The following is a 23,082-nucleotide window of genomic DNA, read 5'->3' on the forward strand; positions in this document are numbered from 1 at the left end:
TCATCAATGTTAAATGTAAACATTTGTTTATAGTGGAACAACAAAAAAGCTTAATATGACCCTAGACTTCTTCACCTATAGAGCCAATGTTTAAGTAGTTCAACTAACTGTTTCTCAATAACTAAAATAACCAAATCCTTTATAAGTTAAAACAAAAACCAATCGGCTACGGAAATCTAAAACCGAACAACAGTAGACAACAATAGCTTTGGAATCGACCCGCAACTAAACCGAACTTACATGAATTTATACAAAACATATGATTTGTATTAATTTATTTAGATAGTGTTAAGTGGCGAAGCTTGAACTAAGACATCAGGGGGGCCGGACTCAAAATGTATCCAAAAATTTACAAACTAAGGGGGGCGGGCTCAAATTTTCAGCCGAAAACGGCTAAATTTACTTTGCGTATAAAATCCGAACGAAAACGAGTAAATTTACAATACTGCGTAAAAAAACCAGGGGGTGTGGACCCCAGCCCTAACTAACCTTCGCCCCTACTAGTCCATTCACCATTACAAGCGGTCTACTACTCCCCATAAGTTAACCACGAGAGAGATTTTGCTTGATAACATAAAACACATCGAATTTTGTTGTCTTGTTTATGCCATGCCTAGCCCAAATGCCCTATCATTATCTTACAAGACAAACATATCATAAAGGGATGTCAGTTATGTCGGGTTGAAATGTGCAACCTAATCTCAACACTATATTATCATTATTGTCAAAGATTTTAACTCTAACCCGCACACACAAAAATTCCGGTTGACCCGAAAACGACCTGTTTAATTCATTTATCAAAAAAATTTTAAAAAAATCAAAATGGATATAATTTAGAGTCGATAGAACAAATGAATAACAACAATTTACTTTTGTAAGAAATATTAAAAATAGGCTTTAATTGCAAGAGTATACTCGAAAACATGAAAAAAAAAATAACTATAAAAGGTTTTTTAAATACTTAACTAATTAAAAAGGTTAACATGTCATTATGCTACGAAATGGGACGATTTGTGGCATGTGACGCCCAATCAGCAAATAATGAGTTTTTGTTTTAGAAATGTAATGGTGTTATAGCCTATATATACATATGTATATATAGGGTGTGGTTACTGTACGCTAATGTCTTAACGTACGATAGGTACGCGAGACGCTCAAAGGCAAAAACCTAAAACGCTCAGAAAACGCTCACAAAACTTAAACGCTCAACAAACGTTCAAAAAACGGTCTTTGTGAAAAAAAGTGAAAAATTGATCGATTAACCATCCAAAACTATTTTTTTCGTTGAACAAATTATTGCTTGGATATGTATTGACGATTACGAGATGTTTGGATGTGATTTCATGGATCGATTCGTGTAAAAATGGATTCGCGTACGTAATGTACGTTAAAGCATTAGTGTATTGAATCTTTTCAATATATATATATGTATATATATATATATCACACACATATACTATAATAATAACAAACAAACACACATAGCTTGACGACAAATACTAGTCTCCCCTCCCCCTAGTCGTCCTTTGATCGTCGCGGCGTGCGGTGTTTATAGCCTTCTCCTCGACTACGCTTGGCCTAATCATATTACCATGTATGTATCTACTTACGTATGTACGTACATACGTAAGTACATACATACATAATATTATTATTATTATTATACATTAGAAAAAAAGTATCGGGCGAGAGAGAGAGATTTGTTGGACGTGAATTGATTCTGACAGCGTCCCGGATTTACCTCGCTCGCTGGCTAGGGTTCTCTCTGATCACAATTTCTTATTATTATTATTATTATTATTATTATTAAATCCACATCCATCAGAGAAACCGAGGCAGATCATCGACTGAGGAACAACAACATAACAGATTCATTCATTCATTCATAATAATCAATACTACTTCATAATAATAATCAATCAATCAATCAACATGAAGACCACACCTCTACACGATCCTTCTTCTTCTTCATCTTCATCCACACCGTCTCATCAGAAGTCAGATTCTATTCTTTTACTTCACTCAATCTACGATTCCAGATCTATTCATTCATGCTGAATTTTCATAGCTTAATCCACCAATTGATTATATTATATGTGAATTTGATATGTTGATACTCAATACTAGTCTGATTCGCTTTAATTTTTTAATTATATGAAATTAGGGCAAGCAACTATGTTATTATTATTATTATCGCCTTTTTATTTCTTACAATTCTACTTAGATCTCTATCATCCATATACCATATTTACTCATGCATCTGATATATATGACATGTTGGCCCAGGCGGATTAAACAATTAGATCAAACGAACTTATCAAACAAACGAACACGAGATATTGAGGTGACAACCCTTGACTCTTTTCATATATCAAACGAACATACCAAACGAACTTCACGAACTTATCAAACGTACGTGAAGATGAGACTCCTTGACTATCTCTTAACTCTCTCTCGACTCTCACCAATAAAACTAATAAACTAAACCCTATTTATAGACTCACTAAACTTGCTCTTCAAGACATACCTTTTCTAAACCTACTACAATTCAAATAACTAAATTATAACTTAACAAAATAAACCTTTAACTTTACTAATAATTCAAGATTAATCCTTCATGACACACAGGTTTTTTTGTTTCTATTATTTTTTTTCACTTTTAAGAAATTATTTTTGTTGTTTTACTGTTAAATTGTTTTGCTTAGTGTTGCATCTTCAAGTAGATAGGTCTACTTCAGATACTTATTTTGCAATTTTAATTCAGTTACTTAATGTATAGTTTACTAATCTTGATTGATTGATGCTGAATTTTGATATCTTAATCAAGGAATTGAATGTATGATATGTGAATTTGATATCTTGATACATTACTAGTCCGATTTGCTTTGGGATAATGAGATTAGCGGAAGTATGTAGTTTTAGCAATTTATTTGTTAGAAATCAAGCTAGATCTTTGTAATCCTTGAATCTGTATGTTAGATCACTGGTGCTGTTTGTGATCTTACTGATGCATCTGATATATGAAAAAGTGTAAACTTAATCCCTATCTTATTGTTCTCTGCTTGACACGCAGATATTGTTGTTTCAGATTTTGGTTTCCCTGCACTTTTAATTTGTTTCTTTTGTTCTATTAGTGTTAAGTTGTTCAAGTCAGCCAATTGGTTCAGTTGGATACTTATTTTGTTTCGGTTGATGTTTATATAGGCTTTTTGGTCTTTTATGTTCTCATACTGTTTGTTGTAACTTTGAAACAAATGAGTTGTTGGTGTTGAAAGGTATCACAATTATGCTATGGTAAAGTTTGTTATATACTAGGCGTCTTTACTGGTTTTTGTTCAGTAGTTTAAATGATTTACAGTTGCATCTTCAAATCAGCCAGTTGGTTCAGTTGGATACTTATTTTGTTTTGGTTGATGTTTATGTACGCTTTTTGGTCTTTTATGTTCTCATACTGTTTGTTATAACTTTGAAACAAATGGATTGTTTTCTTAACGTTGAAAACTATCACAATTATGTAATTATGTTATAGTAAAGTTTGTGATATACTAACTGTTTAACTGGTTAATTTTTCAGAAGTAGGAATGTGTACCAAATGTTGACCAAGAGAGAAATAGCTCCAAGAATAAAAAAGCATATGCCAAGAAGGCAAAGGGGTAGACCTTATGATCTCAACCATCGAGCATATGTTAGGCCCCACAGTGAAAGTGCAAGGGATGCAAGACGTGAACTTCTTTCATGGTACTTATATGGAGCCCAACGGTTTTTTTTATGCTGCTTATACTGTTATAAGTAAAGGTTACAGTTTTGTTTCCAATTTATTTACTTGTACAGGGTGGAAGCTCAGTCTTTTGGGGTGTTTATCAGCCAAATATTGTTCATTAACGCCTTCACCGAGATCAACTATTGCAGTAGCATTTAATCCAGATGGGAAAATTCTTGCTTCTACTCAGTATGTTGTTGGTTGTCTTTGTTTTGATATTACCACTTTATTTCATTGTTTATTAATTGTTTTCCTTATTTTTGTGGTTGACAGTGGTGATCATACTGTGAAATTAATCGACAGCCAAACTGGGAAGTGTTTAAAGGTTTTGAGTGGACACCGAAGAACACCTTGGGTGGTAAGTTTTGCTGCTAGCTTGTTTTTGAACACGTGACAAATTAGTTGTGTTCTAAATGAAGTTTTTTAAAGTTAGTTCATTTCTATTTTGCTTGATAAATCTGATTCTAGTACATAAAACTTAATTGTCTAGAAAACCTCAGCTTTAGCGTCGGTTTAACATTTGATGTTTTGTTAATGTGGTGGTATTGATTTTACAGGTTAGATTCAACCCATTGCATCCAGAAATACTTGCTAGTGGAAGTTTGGACCATGAAGTTCGCTTATGGAATGCTAATACATCAGAATGCATAGGATCCCGTGATTTTTGTAATTACTAAACATTTTTTTTCTTTACTAAATCAAAGATGAGTTAGGGAGTTTTGAATTCTCTTTTTAATCTATCAAGCAAACAGAAGCTAGTTAGGGTTTTACCGTTTATGATATATTAATACATACAAATGGGTTGGATTGGATTATGCTTTATCTTTCAATCAATCAAATGGCCTCAAAGTCATATGAATTGTATTCAAATTCATAAAAAACTTGGACTATTTTTGTACTTATCTAGTTATATATTCATATTTTGCCCATAATTTATTCTAAATATTTGAAAAATGTATAAAGAAAGGTGTTAAGACCTGGGCCCACCTGGCACAGATCGTTTTTAGTTTCCGCTAATAATTTACCCTTTTGTTATTATCTTACATCTACAACATTTGTGTTTATCACAGATCGCCCCATCGCTTTCATTGCGTTCCATTCCGAAGGTGAACTGCTTGCAGTTGCTGCAGGCCATAAGGTCTTGATACCTGTCTTACTGTGTTTGTTTGTTATAGCTATATTGTTTTGATGAAGTCAAATTCATTATATTTACTTTATAATTTTCAGCTGTATTTATGGAAGTACAACAGTAGAGGTGATGCACCCCCTATCATATTAAGGACTAGACGTTCTCTTCGTGCTGTGCATTTTCACCCACATTCTGCTCCACTTCTATTAACCGCCGAGGTAATCTGATATGTGTTGACCTAGTCTGACCCGAACATATTTGACCTGGTACTATCTGAAACTTTGGCTATGTTTTGAATAATTTAAATGGGTTTGACTTTTGCAGGTCAATGATCTTGACACTTCAGATTCTGCAATGGCACTCGCAACATCTCAGGCTTATATGCATTACCCCCCACCAGCTATATATATAGGCAATATGCATCGCATTGGCCGTTTAAGTTTAGCAGCCGAATTACCATTAGTACCTTTACCGTTGATGCAATCTGATGCTGCTTCAAACATGGATATATCTGGTACTGAAGACACAGGGTCGGGCCAACCAAACCCATCAACAGATCATATGCATTGGGAATTACCATTCATGCAAGGATGGTTAATGGGCCAGAATCAAACGGGCCCGCCACCTACTTTTCCACTTGGTGGTGGTCCACATAGTTATACGGTTGCAACTGAGCCACCATCTAATGTAAATCTTGGTCAAACCGGTGAGTCAACTAATGGGGTTGACTCGATTCCTATGATGAGTACAATACAATCTCAAATATCTGCATCGTTGGCTGCTACTGCGGCTGCTGAGTTGCCATGTACTGTAAAGCTTAGAATTTGGTCTCATGATGTAGAAAATCCATGTGCTTCGCGAAAGGCGGAAAGATGTCGTTTAGTAATACCACATGCTGTCCTTTGCAGGTATGATTTTAAGGTTGTTTTAGAATAAATTTAACGATTGAAGTTATTAGTTTGATCCGAGTTACGTGTGTAAACATGTATATTTAAAGTGCTAATTGCATAAAAAAAGGTAAGTGTCTTTCCTGCCCATAAAAAGCATTAAGATTTTGAAAACGTTGATAAAAACACTTCAAATTGCTGAAAATTCCGGTTTCAAGGTAATCTGTACAGGTTACCAGGTCAAAAATGAAATGATGTGGCTGCTGATTTGTCAGTAAGCTTGACCATGCTGTCTTTTTTCTTTCTTACATGTTGTGTGGAAACCGGTCACCTGCTGAAAGGGTTGAAGATTATATTAAACCAAAAATTTGAAAGTAGAGTTATTTTTCTAGGGCAAATAAAATTGGTTGTCTGAAATAAAAATTAGACCAAAGTTGGGTATTTTTTCTAAGTGGTAATTTGATAATATCATATTCTTTTTTAAGAGAGAAAACGTCTAATTTTTACCAATTTTATAGTTAATAAAAAAGGATCAGTTACTTGTAACACTTGGTTCACCGAATAACCAAATAGAACATTATCTGTTGTGATAATGCACAACAAAAACATTGTTTTTCAATTCGTTTATTTTGTAAAACAGAGTGTTGTTTCTATTAAGTAATTGAATCTATTTTTTTTTAGTATGGAATGGGTAAATTTGACATTTTAGTGTTTAAAAGGGTAAATGCGATGTTATAAATTTAGAACGATATATATGAATTTGATAGATTTATTTAACATTGTGTGTGGTGATCATATTGTTGCAGTGATATGGGTGCCCATTTTTCACCATGTGGAAGATATCTTGCTGCTTGTGTTGCATGTGTACTTCCTCAATTTGAAACCGATTCTGGGATATCAACACAACCCCATCAAGATGCCAGCAGGGCTGGAACATCTCCTACACGCCATCCAATTTCTGCCCGCCATGTCATCTATGAACTTAGAATATATTCACTCGAGGAGGCCACGTAGGATTCATTATTCTTATCAATGATTTTAACTTTTTTTTATTGTATTCTGACATTAGCATATTTTTACTTATGCAGCTTTGGTTCGGTTCTTATCTCGAGGCCAGTAAGAGCTGCTCATTGTTTAACTTCAGTCCAGGTAAGTTTCTTTTACGGTTATATATAATATTAAACTTTTATACAACTTTTCATGAATTGTACTAATAATATTTTATTAAAATCTTCTGCTTCTTGCAGTTTTCACCTAGTTCAGAGCACATACTGCTTGCTTATGGTCGCCGTCATAGTTCTCTTCTCAAAAGCATTGATATTAATGGTGACACTTCTTTATCAATTTACACAGTTTTGGAGGTAAATATTCACTATTTTCACTCAATTATCTAAATGTCAAAAATTTATTTCATTTTGCTCAGAACCTGTATTGATTGACTTTACTTTATTTCATGCTATATATCTGCCAGTTATCTAGTTTCATAGTGAAGGTTTACGGAACATTTTTTTTTAATTTATTTGATTTTTATTTAAATTCAGGTGTATAGAGTTTCTGATATGGAACTCGTCAGCGTGCTTCCTAGTGCAGAAGATGAGGTGAATGTGGCCTGCTTTAACCCTTTGTCTGGTGGCGGTATTGTTTATGGGACAAAGGTTTGTATTCCTTCATATCTTGTAGTCATAACTGTTTTAACTAATTTATATGTAAACACGTAAATTCAGATTGTTTTCTATTGATAACAGACTTGACAATTCAGGTTATTTAAAAGAATTATCTTATTATTTTGAAAATATAGTTTCTTCAAAGTTTTATTTAAACAACATTGTTTCAAATTTATAATTGTGTGTCTTTGCAGGAAGGCAAGCTTAGAATCCTTCAATTTAATGGTGCGCGTGGGACAAATTTAACCCGACCCAATAACTTTCTCGAAACACGTATGGTCGATGTTGAATAATAGTACAGGTAATAAATAATAATGATAACAGAAAAACCAGTTAAAAATATTTTTAATCAACTTTATTCCGATTTTCACATTATTACCATTGATACTAAAATTGTACTCAAAAAGGGTTTTTTTTTTTAAATAAAAAAAATAAAATTGTAATGTCACAACTAGAATATTCGAGTGATTTGCTATTCTGCTTGCAGAAACTTGTACCAGCTCTCTCCTAACTGATGCTGCTAGCTGGATTTGGTTCGATGGACTACTGCTTTGGTTTTATATATTTTACTCTCTCACTTTTGACCTTTTCTTGTATGTTTGACCATGTACAATATGTTTATTAACAAGGCAGTTGGTACAACCGAGCGGTGAAGTGGTCGCATTCCGTGTGGCTACATTCGGTTGTATGTGTAGGTTTAAGTGTTCCACCATGTGCTGTAATGTTGTAGTTAACTTGTAAAGATTTTATCTAAAGATTGTGGTGTATGGTGTCTTTTATTACTGTTTGCTTTACCTTACAGTTCATACTTGTATACATGATCTAAGCCTTGTGAACCATTGTTTGTGCATGAAGTGACTAGTTTGTTTGGAATTTGTTGTATAGTATTTGTGACTCATTTTAATCATCAGTATAAAGATTATTAAGAAATAAGGTAAGTTCACATAGAATAGTGCAAGTTATTTTGGGAGCAAACGTTTTAACCATAGATTACGCTTAGGGATGACAATGTGTCGGGTTTAGGTATTCCTAAACCCATATCCAGTTATTAAAGTTTGTCCCAAGCCTGTCGGGTTTTAATCGGATAATTACCCGTCGAGTTCGGGTTTTCCCATTGGGTTTTGATAAAATACCCATCGGGTTTCTACTAGGTTTTGACAAAATATAACTAATCGATTACAAAGTTGGTTACCATATAGATATAATATCTCAAAATAATTGACATAAACAAGTTTCGACAAATAATATATTTGGAATATAGTATAGTATATAATACGATGCGATACGATACGATACAATATGATATAATAAGCTATATCGGGTATATAGTCGGGTAAATGGGTCTATTAATTGGGTAATCGAGTATATTATAAATCCCAAACCCGCGAAAAATTTCAAAACTAATCTCAAACCCTAGTGGGTCGGGTATTATCCGTCCCATTTATGCCAGGTTTCGGGTTTTCCCATCAGGTTCGGGTTTCATTGCCATCACTAATTACATTTTTAATAAAGATTCTCTCTTTACTTTTAATACTCACATTTGTATTGATTACTTGTGATTTACTAGAAAAACTTTTTAAGATTTACATGTGTTATACGTTTGTATAATATTTGTACTAGTGGCCTAGTGGGTGGTCCACGTTTTGCGACCGGTTTCTAAGAGTTAAATGTAACCTGACCTCAAACCCAAAATGCCTTAAGCTCTGATTATATTTGGATATTATTATTATTGTTCGAATAATTATAATTATTGTTACTAAATATGCATTAATAAATAGTGTATGTAATATTTATAAAAGACAATTTTACCCTTAATTTTTTTTTTATATTAGTTAAAGTGAATGCATGAAGTGTTGTACCATTCATATGTATCAAATGTTGTAAAACTTTTAAACTTAAAAAGTTTTTAAACTACTATTGTCAGTCATGTAAAAAAATGTTATATATACTTAAATTCACATCAAAGCCAACTTCTTTATTGTTTTAAACTTTAATACGATAAAGAAGTCTCAGTTTTAGGCTTCGAAAAGTAATGGTAATATTTAAGGGTTAATGTCATTACTAATGAGTGGTAGTGATAATTAAGTTTACTTCAATTTATGTATTCTGGATGTTATAGGCCCCAAAATCAATTCATTTGAAATGTTTTAGTTCAGTTTTTTTCGTCGTCGCCGTCGTCATCATCACCATACTCAGTAAAATCCCACCAACAGCAAAAGCTAATGTAGGGTCTGAGAAGGGTACCCCCCCAACTCGATAGTAGTTTTGCATCAAGCCTTGGACGCACATAACACTCAACCATTGGACACCCGCTGATTGGTGCATGCACCTTTGTCTTTCGGCCATCAACGCCACTACATGATGCTTGATTAACCTTCCGCCACTCAGTTGGCAGAATATAGTAATTCTAATGGGATTAGAGAAATCCTAAATTTTAAGATTCGTTTTAGAACTTGAAAAAGATAGTGATAAAGGTGGCAAAACTACTTTAAGCGCTTGTCAAAATCGACAATAGCTTCATCTAATGTATAGTTTGATAAACATTAAACGGTCATTGATCAAAACTAGTTTCACAAGGAAACATTACATGAATTTGCATACTATCTAATCAAAACACAAATGTACATGCATTACAGTAAAAAAAAGTTTACCAGACATAACCGAACACTTTCGAGTTTTGATCATACGTAATTTGGTTCAGGATGGAAGGGACCAATTTCCACTTTTAAAGTCTTTATAGAAACTGGATCGCTTTGAAACCACAAAAAACACTGTGTTCACAGACAAAATTTAAAAATCAGCACAAAATAACACGAGGTTAGATTAGATATAAAAGAACACAAAAACATTTGAATTTTAATCGTTACAAACCAGGGATTCCGGGAATAACAAAATTCGGTTCTTTGAGAACTGCATGAAGGGTTCTTCTTTCGTTCACTTTCACCCATTTGGAACGATTATGTCCTAAAGTGCATACAACAATAGAAAATAAAAACAATACCCGTGTTCAATAGAAATATAAAAACTATACGGATATAATAGCTAAAATTATATAACTAATTATTTTAGTTGGTTTTAAGAACTTATAATAACTTATAATAACAGAAAGAATTGAAAAATAATTAAATAAACATACCAGCTGGAGAGACTCCTTTATTGGAAGATTTAACTTCATCCGTCTCATCATCACCGAAACTTTCAAGATGAGAAGCAGCTGTACCTTGTAATAAATTACTAATAATTTCTTTCTTTGACAAGCAAGCCCCTGATCCCGCCTGGTCAACAAAAGTCAACACAAAATGTTAAAAAGAAACTACAAATCAGATCATATATAACATATACCGCAACTTCTTACCTCATAGTATAACTCAATAGCATCACGAGTATAAACATTTTCTTTATCCCATGGTAACAGTTCAGCATTATCTGAAAACATGTTTTATAGCTAAGGATTGACAAGTTCACTTATTAGTGTTTATTCAAATATGTTTTTATTTTCAGTTTTAGTAATTTTATGATCAAAGAAACGAGTGAGAAAGGATATCAAGTCAAGATGATCTGAAAACATATCGGTTTCACAGAAATCCTCAATGAAGTCACTAGACATAACCTCAGCATAAAGAAGCAGAACGGGCCAGTGAAGTATATGATCTTTATCTAATATTGGTTTTTTAAATCCGGTTTGTTCTTGAAACATAGCTCTTCCAATCTTCAATCCTCTTTCTTCAATTGCCGACACTATGTCCTGCAAAATCGATTAGAAAACCATTTAAAAGAAAAACTAAAACGCAAAACTAGAGGGTTGCTATAACATTATTAGAGTTGGAAATTTTAAACAATGCACTTATGATCGGTCGATTTGCTGTAAACGGAACACGAACAGAGCATGTTTGTGTTCGTATGTTTTACTTTAACCGAACAAATGATCAAACATAAACAATTAATCGAACTCGGTTTTCTTGTTCGTGTTTGTTTGTTATGAAAACTAATATGCTCATGCTTGTTTATGTTCACCCGTTAACAATATAATGGGTCTAAAAAATTTAAATGAATATATCAACAAACGTAAACTAACAAACATAAATGAACATAAACGAACACACAAACAAATTTAATGAACATTTACGAACATAAAAAATAAATAAACGAATGAGACGTGTTCATGTTCGTATGTTTATCAAATAACAAACATAAACAAACCTCCGGCCAAAAGGTTCAATGAATGTTTGGTTCGTTTACAGGCCTACAGTCAAATTTTATTTTCACGCATACATCTTAAAATCATTTTATTCAAAATAACATATTACTATAATACTGTATTCTTGTAATCATATTTACTGCGTTATATTAACAACTTTTTGCAAACATAACTACATAAGCAAGATGTAAAACCTTAGCTGATTTAAGAGCGTTGGAAACTTGAGCCTCACGTTGCTGAACTTCTAATATTTGCGAATCAATTTGTTTTTTTAGTTTCTTTAAATCTTCATTATCTGGATTCTGTTCGAGCCCCTTTTCACAAAAAGCCTTTGCTTCAACCAACTTATTGAGAGATAATGATGCTTTAGCCGCTCTATAGTAAGCCTAGAAATTCAACAAATACACATGCACATAATCAGCTAATCACATATTAATAAGAATTTGAGAAGGAATCACAGAAACTGAGTAAACAACAAACTAAACAAAAATTAAAACCTTAACATTTGTTGGGGACAGCTTTATGGCTTCCTCTGAATCTAAAATAGCACGCCCATAATTTCCAAGTAGTGAATTAACATGTGCTCCATTAGAATAAAGTATTGATGTCTCAGAGTCACTTAAAGCTTTCTGATTTATGGCCCGTGTATAACAATTAATAGCCTGCTGATAATGTTTCTTCCCCATCTTGACATACTTGTTACCTTCTTCCTGTATTCCGAAACAAACCAATGAAATCCACCAAAATGAACACCAACAACAGCAGTAAAGAAACATGATGACTATATTGAACTGTTTCTTTACCTCAAAGTGGATCAAAACTATATATATTGGTTAAGCATAAAACATCTATAACTATATCAAACAGTGTAATATACAACTATACATCACAGTAAAGTATACCGGAGATGAAAAATCGAAAACCTAAACAACAACTTTAAACCGATAATTCATTTGAATTTCAAGGATTTAGCAAAGATGTTTTCTTCTCCAGTACAACTTTAAAATCAATGAAAACATACAGTTATTCAATAATCAACTACTTTAACCGTTTTAACGATACATCAAGCAGCGAATTAGAATTGCGCCTGGTTATAATCACTTCAAATTTTGATCAGTTCTGTATATGTTTAAGAATGAAATGTTAACAACTGTATCAAGCTATGCTATGCATATACATTACATTAATAACTATATTAAACTGTATTTAGACAATTATTATACATGACAGTCGAGTGAATATTCCAGAGATGAAAAATCAAAAACCTAAACGACAACTTTGAACAAATAACTCATTTGAATTTCTATGGCTTAACCGAGACGTCTTCTTCTCCAGTCCAACTTTCATATCAAAGAACACATACAATTATTCCATTTCACCAGGTCATCAGCTCATAATCACTACTTTTCAGTTCAAAATCAAACCTAAACCTAAACCTAAACCTAGCTTTGATTTGAATTTGATAACCGAATTTGTTCAAACTACTACTATCATTATCACAGCGCTACACAATTAGGTTAATAATAATAATAATAACTGAATTTGTGGAGTTTAAGATAGTAAAAAGAGATGGATTACTTTGAGTTCAATAGCAGCTGATTCCTTAAGAGCAGAAATGGCGTCAAGGTCAATTAATTCACTCTCCGTTTGAGGCTCTGCACCTTTCTCCATTAACAAAGCCATGCCTTCTTCTTCTTCTTCTTCTTCTTATTATTATTATTATTATGGTTCTGTTTCGAGAATACTCGCCGTCGTCAAGTTAACGAATGTGGGAAAATGGAACTGGTAGTTGTTAATGGGCTTGGGCTGAGTACGATGGGCTACGTACGATGATCGGTTACAAAAATGAGCCAACTAAGCTCATGTTGTTTCAAATTAATTTTTTAAGTTAGTTTTATTCGAGTTTTATAAACATCCTCTAGACGAATATGTTGGCTCAATCTTAGGCTTGTTGAGCTGCCTCTGTTTGTTTCAAGCTCGAGCTCGAACTCACACTGGCTCGACTCGTGAACAGCGCTCTAGACTCTAGAGGGACAAATTCCAAGTTCTGAATGTCAGAGATTTGGAACTGGTATTCCATCTTGTCTGAAACTGATAGTAAAACCGGTTCGAGTAACCATGCACAAACCGGTCTGATATGCCGTTTTCTTTTCCTTTTTTGACAAGCGTTTAGACCTAACTCAAGTACTCGAAATCGATTTCTAATATTAATCTTGTATTGTGTATTCATCTTTCTAAAACTGGTTTCTAATATCGAGTCTTAAAATGTTTCATTCAAAAAAGTAGATGTTCACACTATCTAGACTTTGCCCTTATAGATAATTTAGGTTCTCAAAACGCCTTAACATCTTGTCATCTCTCTCCTCTCCTCTCACGTAGCTTGTTTTTGGACGTTCTTGCATAAAAACGTCCACCCATCATCTATCATTTGCATTATCCACTCTCTGCACTACGATACCGTATATGATAAATTTTCTATGTATAAACACTTTAGCTTTTTAAATGTTTAATTTATTAAGTTTATTTGTTATCACTAGTATTTTAGTCCATTTGTTCAAATCAAAACGAAGAAAACTATTCATTTAACAAGGGTTTTGCTCATCTTGTCATATGATTTAAACAACTATGATAGCAACATGAGAAATTTATTGTTTTGGTTTTTTAAGAAAAGTTGAAACTAGAAAATGTCCCTGTAGGTTTTATTAAAACACGTAATTAAGACGTAATTAAGTCGTTAATGGTGAAACAACTGAAATCAAACCCAAAGCGAAATCACAAATCAAGTATAACCAATAACTTTGATATCTTGATTATGTTTTCTTTTAGAACCTTTGACCGTGTTGTAAACCAAATACAAATTTGCCCTTTTTATGAATTTTATTTTTAATTTATTTATAAAAAAACACATTATTCCATACTTTAACATGTGAAACAAAATGACGATATTCATGACCTTTTCTTTAATAATAACTAATAACAAGCTAAACCTAAAATCCATAACTTATAATTTTATATTCACAATTTTAATTGATTTATTTACTATTTAGTTTATATGCACATACCATTTGGAATTCATAGTTTCATTTTCGCCAGTTGTTTTATTTTATATTCTAACAGCTTACCAATAGCGTGTATATATATATATAATTCTAAGAATCATGTCACCAACGTCAAGATGGCCGAGTTGGTCTAAGGCGCCAGTTTCAGGTACTGGTCCGAAAGGGCATGGGTTCGAATCCCATTCTTGACATATCATTTTTTATTTTACCAAATCTCTTTAAAATCAAGCTTATGATGCATGCTCTTTGACATAAAAATGTATTGTTATTATGAATGAAAGATGATGATTTTAGTTAAGCCTTGCTTATATAGTGGAAGAACACTAATTATGTAAAGCACTTCGAACATCCACAACGTGTGTTCTAAATATATGAAAGCTGACGTGTTTGCAAACTAGTTACGTCAAGGCTTGAAAGTAAACGGGTTAAATGGATGAAGTGTAATCAAACTCGTACGGGCAAATGTAAGTTTAGCTCATAGACTTGTTTGTAACTTGTAAGTATGCATATTCAAAATTTTGGTTTATTTCGATAATAATGCTTTGTAGCCCTCCGGTAACGAATTTATACACATTTATTTATATAGCGAATAAGGGTCGTTTAGACCCGTCTAAAGACTATTTTGATTAGCATAAAAAACTAACATACCGAAAACCAGTGACTGATACATTTTTTGGCACAACACTAGAAATAAAGTTGCTTCCAACTTCATCAAAACAATAACCAATCATACTTAATTGATGCTGTTCAAGTTTGAGGTTCTTGCTTATTGATTAAATCACTTACACTACCATTATTCAACTTTGGTTTAGGGAAATACGGTTCCCACTCGCGAACAGCAGCCTCGTTACCTTGTTCTAACAATGCGTACTTCCAACCATATTCTTCAACTAACTCATCACCCGTTCGCCCATCGATCTTATCTTGTCTCAACTTACTCACCTTGCGGATAATTGCATTCAAAGATATATCAAATGCATCTTCTAAAGTCTCTAACTTGGAATCAGGATCAGCATAAATCAATCTAGGAATCATATTTATAACCTCCTCCCTCATCATCTTAACCGTGTTAGGGTCGATTTGACCGAGTCGTTTCTCTATACTCACATTCTTCCTAATATCATCATGAGGTATAAAAACCGAGTATTTTGTATGGTTTTTAGGTACATGCCAAGTATACTGCGTGTAAAACGAGCCCGGATGAAAAAACACGGGGATACAACCCGCTAAGATCGAGTCAAAAGCCGACCTTCGCGTATACGAGTCCCCTTCGGGTTGTAAACAGAAAACCGAGCTTTGAAACATTCTCATCACATTACTCGGCGAATGACAATACTTATCATCAACCCCACATTCCAAGACCTTCCCGACACTCGAATTCTTACACTGGTTAATCGACACCTAATCGAGTTCAAATCCTCCGGGCGTGGGGCCCCCACAAAGCAAAATAACCATTTCCGCTTTGTTTTCCTCATCCGGTCCTGCCAGTAGAAAACTTTCGAATCTTTAGACGGATAGAAATAAGTCAGGTACGGGATTGCAAAATCGTTTAAATTAGACGGGCTCGACTCGATTAACAAAACCGACATGTTCCTACCCGCGGGTAATACCAAAAACTTATTCCCCCAATCGGAATCCTCATCCGTCTTCCGTCTAAAATCCCAAGTCGGTCTACCCGCAACAACAAAATGATCTTTCCCATTATAAATCTTCCATTCATCTCTACTTTCTAACCACTCTACCAATTCAATAGAAGTAGCATCTCTAATACTCACATTAAACCCGAATATATACCTCGCAAAATCAAACCCTAAATAAAACGGAACATAAAATGCAGCAGCCACGGATGCATCATTAGTAACGCATTTATAACGCTTCATTCTATTAAAAAAAATAACTTCAACATTAAAATGATTAGTATCATACCATCCGTGGTCCGAAAACACGCCTCCCGTGTTGTTCAATAGGTTTCCGAATCCACCGTTGATGGTGTATTTGTATTTACACATATTTAACTACTTTTGGTTACGGTTACATTCCGTAATCATATCTTTGTTGAACCGTGACGGAATGTCGTATATGTATACGTACCTTCCGTCACATGGATCGATATTAGGGTTTTCGTAAACCCTAATATCCTCAATACGTATTTGTTGACGAATAATATGGATAAGGATAAGAAAGCACATATTAAGGCTACTACACATATATGAGATTGCTGGAACTGACACATTGATAAAATTATAAAATTAAACAAATGAATATATAATTGTTTGTTTATGTGAGTATTTAAGTAGTTAAAGGAAGAAGATGAAGTGTAAGGTAGCGTGATTGGCGCATTTTAAAATTAGTGTAAGGTAGCATTATTGCCTTATCGGCGCTATTTTACGTGCGAGTCTTAAGCCCGGCTCGTTTTGATTTATGAGAGCTCTGTTTTGTTTTGATATCTTTTCTAAAGCTTAACCTTGCTTGTGTGTTGCCTTTTCAAACTCGGGCTCAACACGGGTTCGGCTAGCGTACTTTTTGTAACGGCAAACAAATACTTCAAATGAGCTATAATACTCCAACGCCCGTGGACAATCGCACAAAAGGCACGAAACTATGGAGTAATAAAACATGTTTAGTTCAAGGATCTAACTAGTGAAAGCCACGTATTCATTTAGTTTTTCATTATCACCATGATGTCTCTGAAACACTATAATGTGAAGTTATTAGATAGAACCAACAAACGTAAAACTTCAAAATCACAAGGCTCGAGCTCATATTGGCTTGACTTGAGTTTGGCTTAAGCTTAAAAAGCCTTGAATAGTCTTTTATTGATCCAAGCTTCAGGAACTCAAGAACGAATATACTCGGGCACCCTAAATTGAATGTCACCTCCTTGTATTGCGTAATATTTTTTTTTCGAACGGCGACTTTCACAGTTAAGCAATCTCACTACGCGAACACGTCGCGCCCGCCACCCCACTCAGGCCAACTATGTTGACATGATCGGGATCCACGCTGGCATCCGAGTTTGGCTTGACGTTCCCGGTAAAACCCAGTTGGCTCACCCCGCCCGAAAGCACGACAGGTTTTAATGCTCTGGTAAAATCCGGTTAAAATCAGGATTCGAAACCGAGAAATCCGGGTTATCCATTATATTCCGGGTCATTGGGGCAAGCCCCGCTGGTTAATTAAATATCGCAATATAATATTCCAAGTTGTCTTCCGGTCAATTAAATATCGTGTAGTATTTTAATGATAAATCAATAAAATATTAGGCGTATTAAAGATTTTAGGCGTATCCAAAAATAGAAAAGAAAAACGTGAATAATAAGTTAAAAATATTAAATACGTTTATTAACTTGTAAAAAATATTTCATAAGTATGTTATCATTTCTTTACCCAATATAGTAGTACATCGTATCCTTTTTGAGATGCATGAATTGATTTTTATGTCGTAAAATAATGTAATACGGAGTATATACTAAGATTACGTATGTGTTACTAGTAGCCACCCTTCACTCTTTTTACGGCAGACAAGCTATGCTTCTTCCTAATATTCAACTTTGAATAATCTATAACCATGTGTAGGGCCGTCCAACCGCTCGACGCTCGAACTCGCTCGCCGCTCGCTCGAAAATTGCTCGGAAAATGCTCGCTCATTTTTTCGCTCGATTGAAAACGAGCCGCTCTGCTCGGTTCGGTTTGTAAACGAGCCAAGCAACGAGCAAGGGTATGCTCGGTTCGGCTCGGCTCGAATATTTTTAATTTATTTTATATATAATTATATATGAACAAATATATAAATATATAGACAAAACACATAAATACAAGCTTACAATTATTTTTACCCCTTAAAATTTTTAATATTCCGCTAATTTTATAGTTTTATTTGTTCAATTCAAGTTTTTAGAAAACTAAAAGTTTGTTTACATGATCACTATATCTCACTCTAAACTTATTTATAATAAAAAATTACAATTTATTACATGTTTGTCTAAAAACTACTAATTTATTTATAAAATTTATTATTTACAACATTTAAATTTGTTTCTTATTGAATTTTTTAAAGTGAAAAATAAATAAATAATGCTCGAAATCGCTCGATGTTCGATCGAAAAATGCTCGATTCGATTTTTGGCTCGTTTCGGTTTTCGCTCGGTTCGAATTTCAGCCGCTCGGTTCGGTTCGGTTGTAAACGAGCCAAGCAACGAGCAACCCTTCGCTTGGTTCGGCTCGTCTCGTGAACAGCCCTAACCATGTGTAGCGGTAAATCCCTACCCTTAGGAGTTTTTCAGTATGTAACGTCTCAGTCACTAATAGGGTGTTTTACAAAAAATGGTGTAATGGTAAAAATATAAATTAAACGGCAAAAACCCTTGATTGGCCAACTCTCCCCCGACCACCGTTGTATACAAAACATTAGACGCCCGAAACACCCCAGGATAGAGGTGGACAAATAAATCGATTAACCGAACTGACCTGAAAATTGAACCAAAACCGAACCGGTTTGAAATCGATTATATAGAAACCGGTTTGGAACCAATTGAAACCGTAGGTTCGGAACCAGTTTGTAATTTTCTCCACCAAAAACGGTTAACCGGGCAAAAACAGGTCAAAACCCGAACCAAAACCAATCGAAACTGGGTCAAGAAACAGGTTTCAAACCGAACCGAAACCGTTCATAAACCGATTTTAACTTTTGGTAACCAAACTGAATCGGTTTAAACCAAAACAATTTTAAATTTAAATCGATTTATGCACCTCTTCCCCATGAGACAGTGTTCCCTAAAGGTGCACTAAAAACCTGTACCCGGAACCGGATCCGAAAAAATACCCGCAACCGGTTTTTTTATACCAGGATATTCTATACCCGAAATCGGAACCGACCCTACCCGTAGGGTATGGATAGGGTATGCATTTTGAGGTCAATACCCGTACCCGATTTATACCCGTAAATACCCGGACCCAGTCATACCCTTATACCCGATACCCAATACCAATTTTCTAATACCTGAAATAATACATGAGTTTTTATAGTATATTTTTATATTTAATTCACAACTTTTATGTTTAAGTTTTTGTAAAACGCATATTAATAAATAAATAATTTGTAATTAAGTAGATTTATGGTTTTTGTAATATAGTTTAATTATTTTTATAAATTACAAAGCAAATTTAAATTTTAATCAAATTAAAAAATGTATAAAAAAATTACAAATTCAAAACCGGGTATTAATACCCGGTCGTACCCGGTTCCAATACCCGAACCCGATCATACCCTACCCGGGTAGATAGGGTTGAGTTTTTCTCCTCAATACCCTATCCGAACCCTACCCGATTTCTCTCAATACCCGTTTTGCTAATAACCGATCATACCCGAAGCCGGTTCCATACTCGAACTCGGGTATTAGAAAAAACCCGATTTATGCACCTCTAGTGTTCCCAAGTGTTTTAATGCATTTTGCAAGTAAGAACTAGGAAGCACCACTATGAATGGTCTAAATATTATGACTTGAAAATTTGGAATGAATAATATTATTGCGTGATATAAGGAGCTACCATTCAATTTGGCCCACAGCTCATTGGAAGGTAGTTCCCATTGGATACACGTGGCATACATTTACAGGCTAATAACACAATATTAAAAAAAAAGTAGTAAAATGCGCCAATAACACTATTTTACACTAATTTTAAAATGCGCCAATCACGCTACTTTACACTTCATCTTCTTCCTTTCACTCAATCCATCCAATTCACACTAATTGTTCAATTCAACCAATGGAAAACAGAGCTTACGTGTTCCAGCAATCTCACATCTGCTTAATAGGTTTAATTTGTGCTTTCTTATCATTATTCTTATTGTACTTCAAAAACGGAATATTCGAAAGTAATATTATTATCTGGAACCCTAAATTGGATCCATGTGACGGAAGGTACGTATACGTATACGACCTTCCGTCACGGTTCAACGAAGACATGATTACGGAATGTAACCGTAACCAAAAGTGGCTAAATATGTGTAAATATAAATACACCGTCAACGGTGGTTTCGGAAAGCTATTGAACAACACGGGAGGCGTGTTTTCGGATCACGGATGGTACGACACTAACCAGTTCACGGTTAGTGTCGTATTTAATAACCGGATGAAACGGTATAAATGCGTGACTAAAGATGCATCCGTGGCAGCTGCATTTTATGTCCCGTATTACGCGGGGTATGATTTTGGGAGGTATATTGGGGGGTTTAATGTGACTACTAGAGATGTTACTTCTATTGAATTAGTGAAGTGGTTAGAAAGTAGAGATGAGTGGAAGATTAATAATGGGAAAGATCATTTTGTTGTTGCGGGTCGTATTACTTGGGATTTTAGACGGAAGACGGATGAGGATTCCGATTGGGGGAATAAGTTTTTAACATTACCCGCCGCTAGGAACTTGTCGGTTTTGTTAATCGAGTCGAGTCCGTCTAATTTAAACGATTTTGCAATCCCGTACCCGACTTATTTCCATCCATCGAAAGATAAGGAGGTTTTCTACTGGCAGGACCGGATGAGGAAAACGGAGTGGAAATGGTTGTTTTGCTTTGTGGGGGCCCCACGTCCGGATGATTTGAACTCGATTAGGAGTCGATTGATCAACCAGTGTAAGAATTCGAGTGTCGGGAAGGTTTTGGAATGCGGGGTTGATGATAAGAAGTGTCATTCGCCGAGTAATGTGATGAGAATGTTTCAAAGCTCGGTTTTTTGTTTACAACCGGAAGGGGACTCGTATACGCGAAGGTCGGCTTTTGACTCGATCTTAGCGGGTTGTATCCCCGTGTTTTTTCATCCGGGCTCGTTTTACACGCAGTATACTTGGCATGTACCTAAAAACCATACAAAATACTCGGTTTTTATACCTCATGATGATATTAGGAAGAATGTGAGTATAGAGAAACGACTCGGTCAAATCGACCCTAACACGGTTAAGATGATGAGGGAGGAGGTTATAAATATGATTCCTAGATTGATTTATGCTGATCCTGATTCCAAGTTAGAGACTTTAGAAGATGCATTTGATATATCTTTGAATGCAATTATCCGCAAGGTGAGTAAGTTGAGACAAGATAAGATCGATGGGCGAACGGGTGATGAGTTAGTTGAAGAATATGGTTGGAAGTACGCATTGTTAGAACAAGGTAACGAGGCTGCTGTTCGCGAGTGGGAACCGTATTTCCCTAAACCAAAGTTGAATAATGGTAGTGTAAGTGATTTAATCAACAAGCAAGAGCCTCAAAGTTGATCAACTTCAATGGAGGTATTATTGATTATTGTTTTGATGAAGTTAGAACCAATTTTGTAGTAGTTTTGTGCCAAAATATGTATCATTCTTAGTTCTGTATTTTAGTTGATTAGCAATGAAAAGCTTTACCACGCACAGCCAATAAGAATTGGGCCTAGGCCTAGTGAACCAAGTATTATGAGAGTTGGGCCTAGAGTCCTAGACCCGGTCCATCATTTTACCACCTCTTAATATAATAGAGGTATACAAAACCGGTTTTTTTCAAACCGAACCGGTTTGGTCAAACCATGGTCGAAACCGATTTGACTTAAACAGGTTCGATTTAGATACCGGTTTAGGAGCATGAAAGTTTTGTTAAATCGGTTTTTCCCAAACCGGTTTTGTTAAAGTACTCAAAAGCACTACCATATATAATATAAAAATAAAAACAAAAACGCGCTCTAGTAATAACCAATGTTTTAAAAACCGGTATTTTAATCGTACCGGATTATACTAAAAAATGATACAACCGGTTGAACCGGATTGTACCGGGAGGTTTAACGGGGCTGTCTAGTTTACACTATAATTTTATATAAATGCAACTTTAACTAAAAAATAAAAATAAAAATATATGATTTCATATAAAAACAATAAACTATTTTTAGGAGATGTGACCATGTGTAATCTATTAACTACTATATTAAGATAATAAAGCCATATATATTAATAACAGGATGTAGAGAATCGGAACTTAATTTATGTATGTAAGCTTATTAGTTACGAAATGTACAAAACTTGGATCAAGTTCATAGTTTGCTTTTCACCCCAAGAAGCAATCGCACATGTATTGTAAGAAACGATGGTCGGTTTGGAAGCTCATGACTCGAATCTCAATGGCATCACTGACATATGTGGATCCTATTTTGGTTCCTACAAAACCATCAACTCAATTAAAGTATTTTATTCTCTTTTGTGTTATTATGTAACATACACTATTCATTTCGGAGACGTGGTGAGGACTGAGGAGGTTTTCTTTCACTGAGTTTCATGTTCGAATCCCGGCTTATATGCGCGCTCTGAAATATGGATATTGATCAACGCCTCTGCCACTATAAAAGAGATTTGAAATTGGGTAAT

The 23,082-nt window shown here is 34.5% G+C and overlaps 1 protein-coding gene, 1 non-coding gene and 3 pseudogenes across 4 annotated transcripts; 3 read left to right on the forward strand and 2 right to left on the reverse strand.

Annotated features, from left to right (window-relative positions):
* Positions 1–1,697: 1,697 nt before the first annotated feature.
* LOC143562024 (uncharacterized) lies at positions 1,698–8,350 on the forward strand (annotated as a pseudogene). Its single transcript, XR_013140406.1, has 14 exons — positions 1,698–1,997; positions 3,574–3,738; positions 3,832–3,949; positions 4,034–4,118; positions 4,318–4,426; positions 4,831–4,898; positions 4,988–5,107; positions 5,214–5,797; positions 6,583–6,786; positions 6,865–6,925; positions 7,024–7,137; positions 7,318–7,431; positions 7,635–7,741; positions 7,928–8,350. The product of XR_013140406.1 is annotated as an uncharacterized LOC143562024 (transcript).
* Positions 8,351–9,908: 1,558 nt separating this feature from the next.
* LOC143562000 (uncharacterized) lies at positions 9,909–13,335 on the reverse strand (annotated as a pseudogene). The gene is made up of 8 exons (XR_013140404.1): positions 13,217–13,335; positions 12,136–12,348; positions 11,833–12,024; positions 10,961–11,185; positions 10,796–10,885; positions 10,577–10,715; positions 10,312–10,404; positions 9,909–10,211 (listed from the first exon to the last, which is right to left on the reverse strand). The product of XR_013140404.1 is annotated as an uncharacterized LOC143562000 (transcript).
* A 1,472-nt stretch (positions 13,336–14,807) lies between these two features.
* TRNAL-CAG (transfer RNA leucine (anticodon CAG)) lies at positions 14,808–14,888 on the forward strand. The gene has a single exon. It is a non-coding gene; the product is annotated as a tRNA-Leu (tRNA).
* A 556-nt stretch (positions 14,889–15,444) lies between these two features.
* Positions 15,445–16,769, reverse strand: LOC143562013 (xyloglucan galactosyltransferase MUR3-like; annotated as a pseudogene).
* Positions 16,770–20,328: 3,559 nt separating this feature from the next.
* LOC143562025 (xyloglucan galactosyltransferase MUR3-like) lies at positions 20,329–22,036 on the forward strand. The gene has a single exon (XM_077049951.1). It carries the CDS (start codon positions 20,464–20,466, stop codon positions 21,964–21,966), a length of 1,503 nt encoding a protein of 500 aa, XP_076906066.1. The 5' UTR covers positions 20,329–20,463; the 3' UTR covers positions 21,967–22,036.
* Positions 22,037–23,082: the final 1,046 nt, after the last annotated feature.

Source organism: Bidens hawaiensis, unplaced genomic scaffold (genome assembly GCF_021521415.1).
Source record: "Bidens hawaiensis isolate Kalapana, Puna unplaced genomic scaffold, B.hawaiensis_p1.1 tig00020893_1, whole genome shotgun sequence".
In the NCBI taxonomy this organism is placed as follows: domain Eukaryota; kingdom Viridiplantae; phylum Streptophyta; class Magnoliopsida; order Asterales; family Asteraceae; genus Bidens; species Bidens hawaiensis.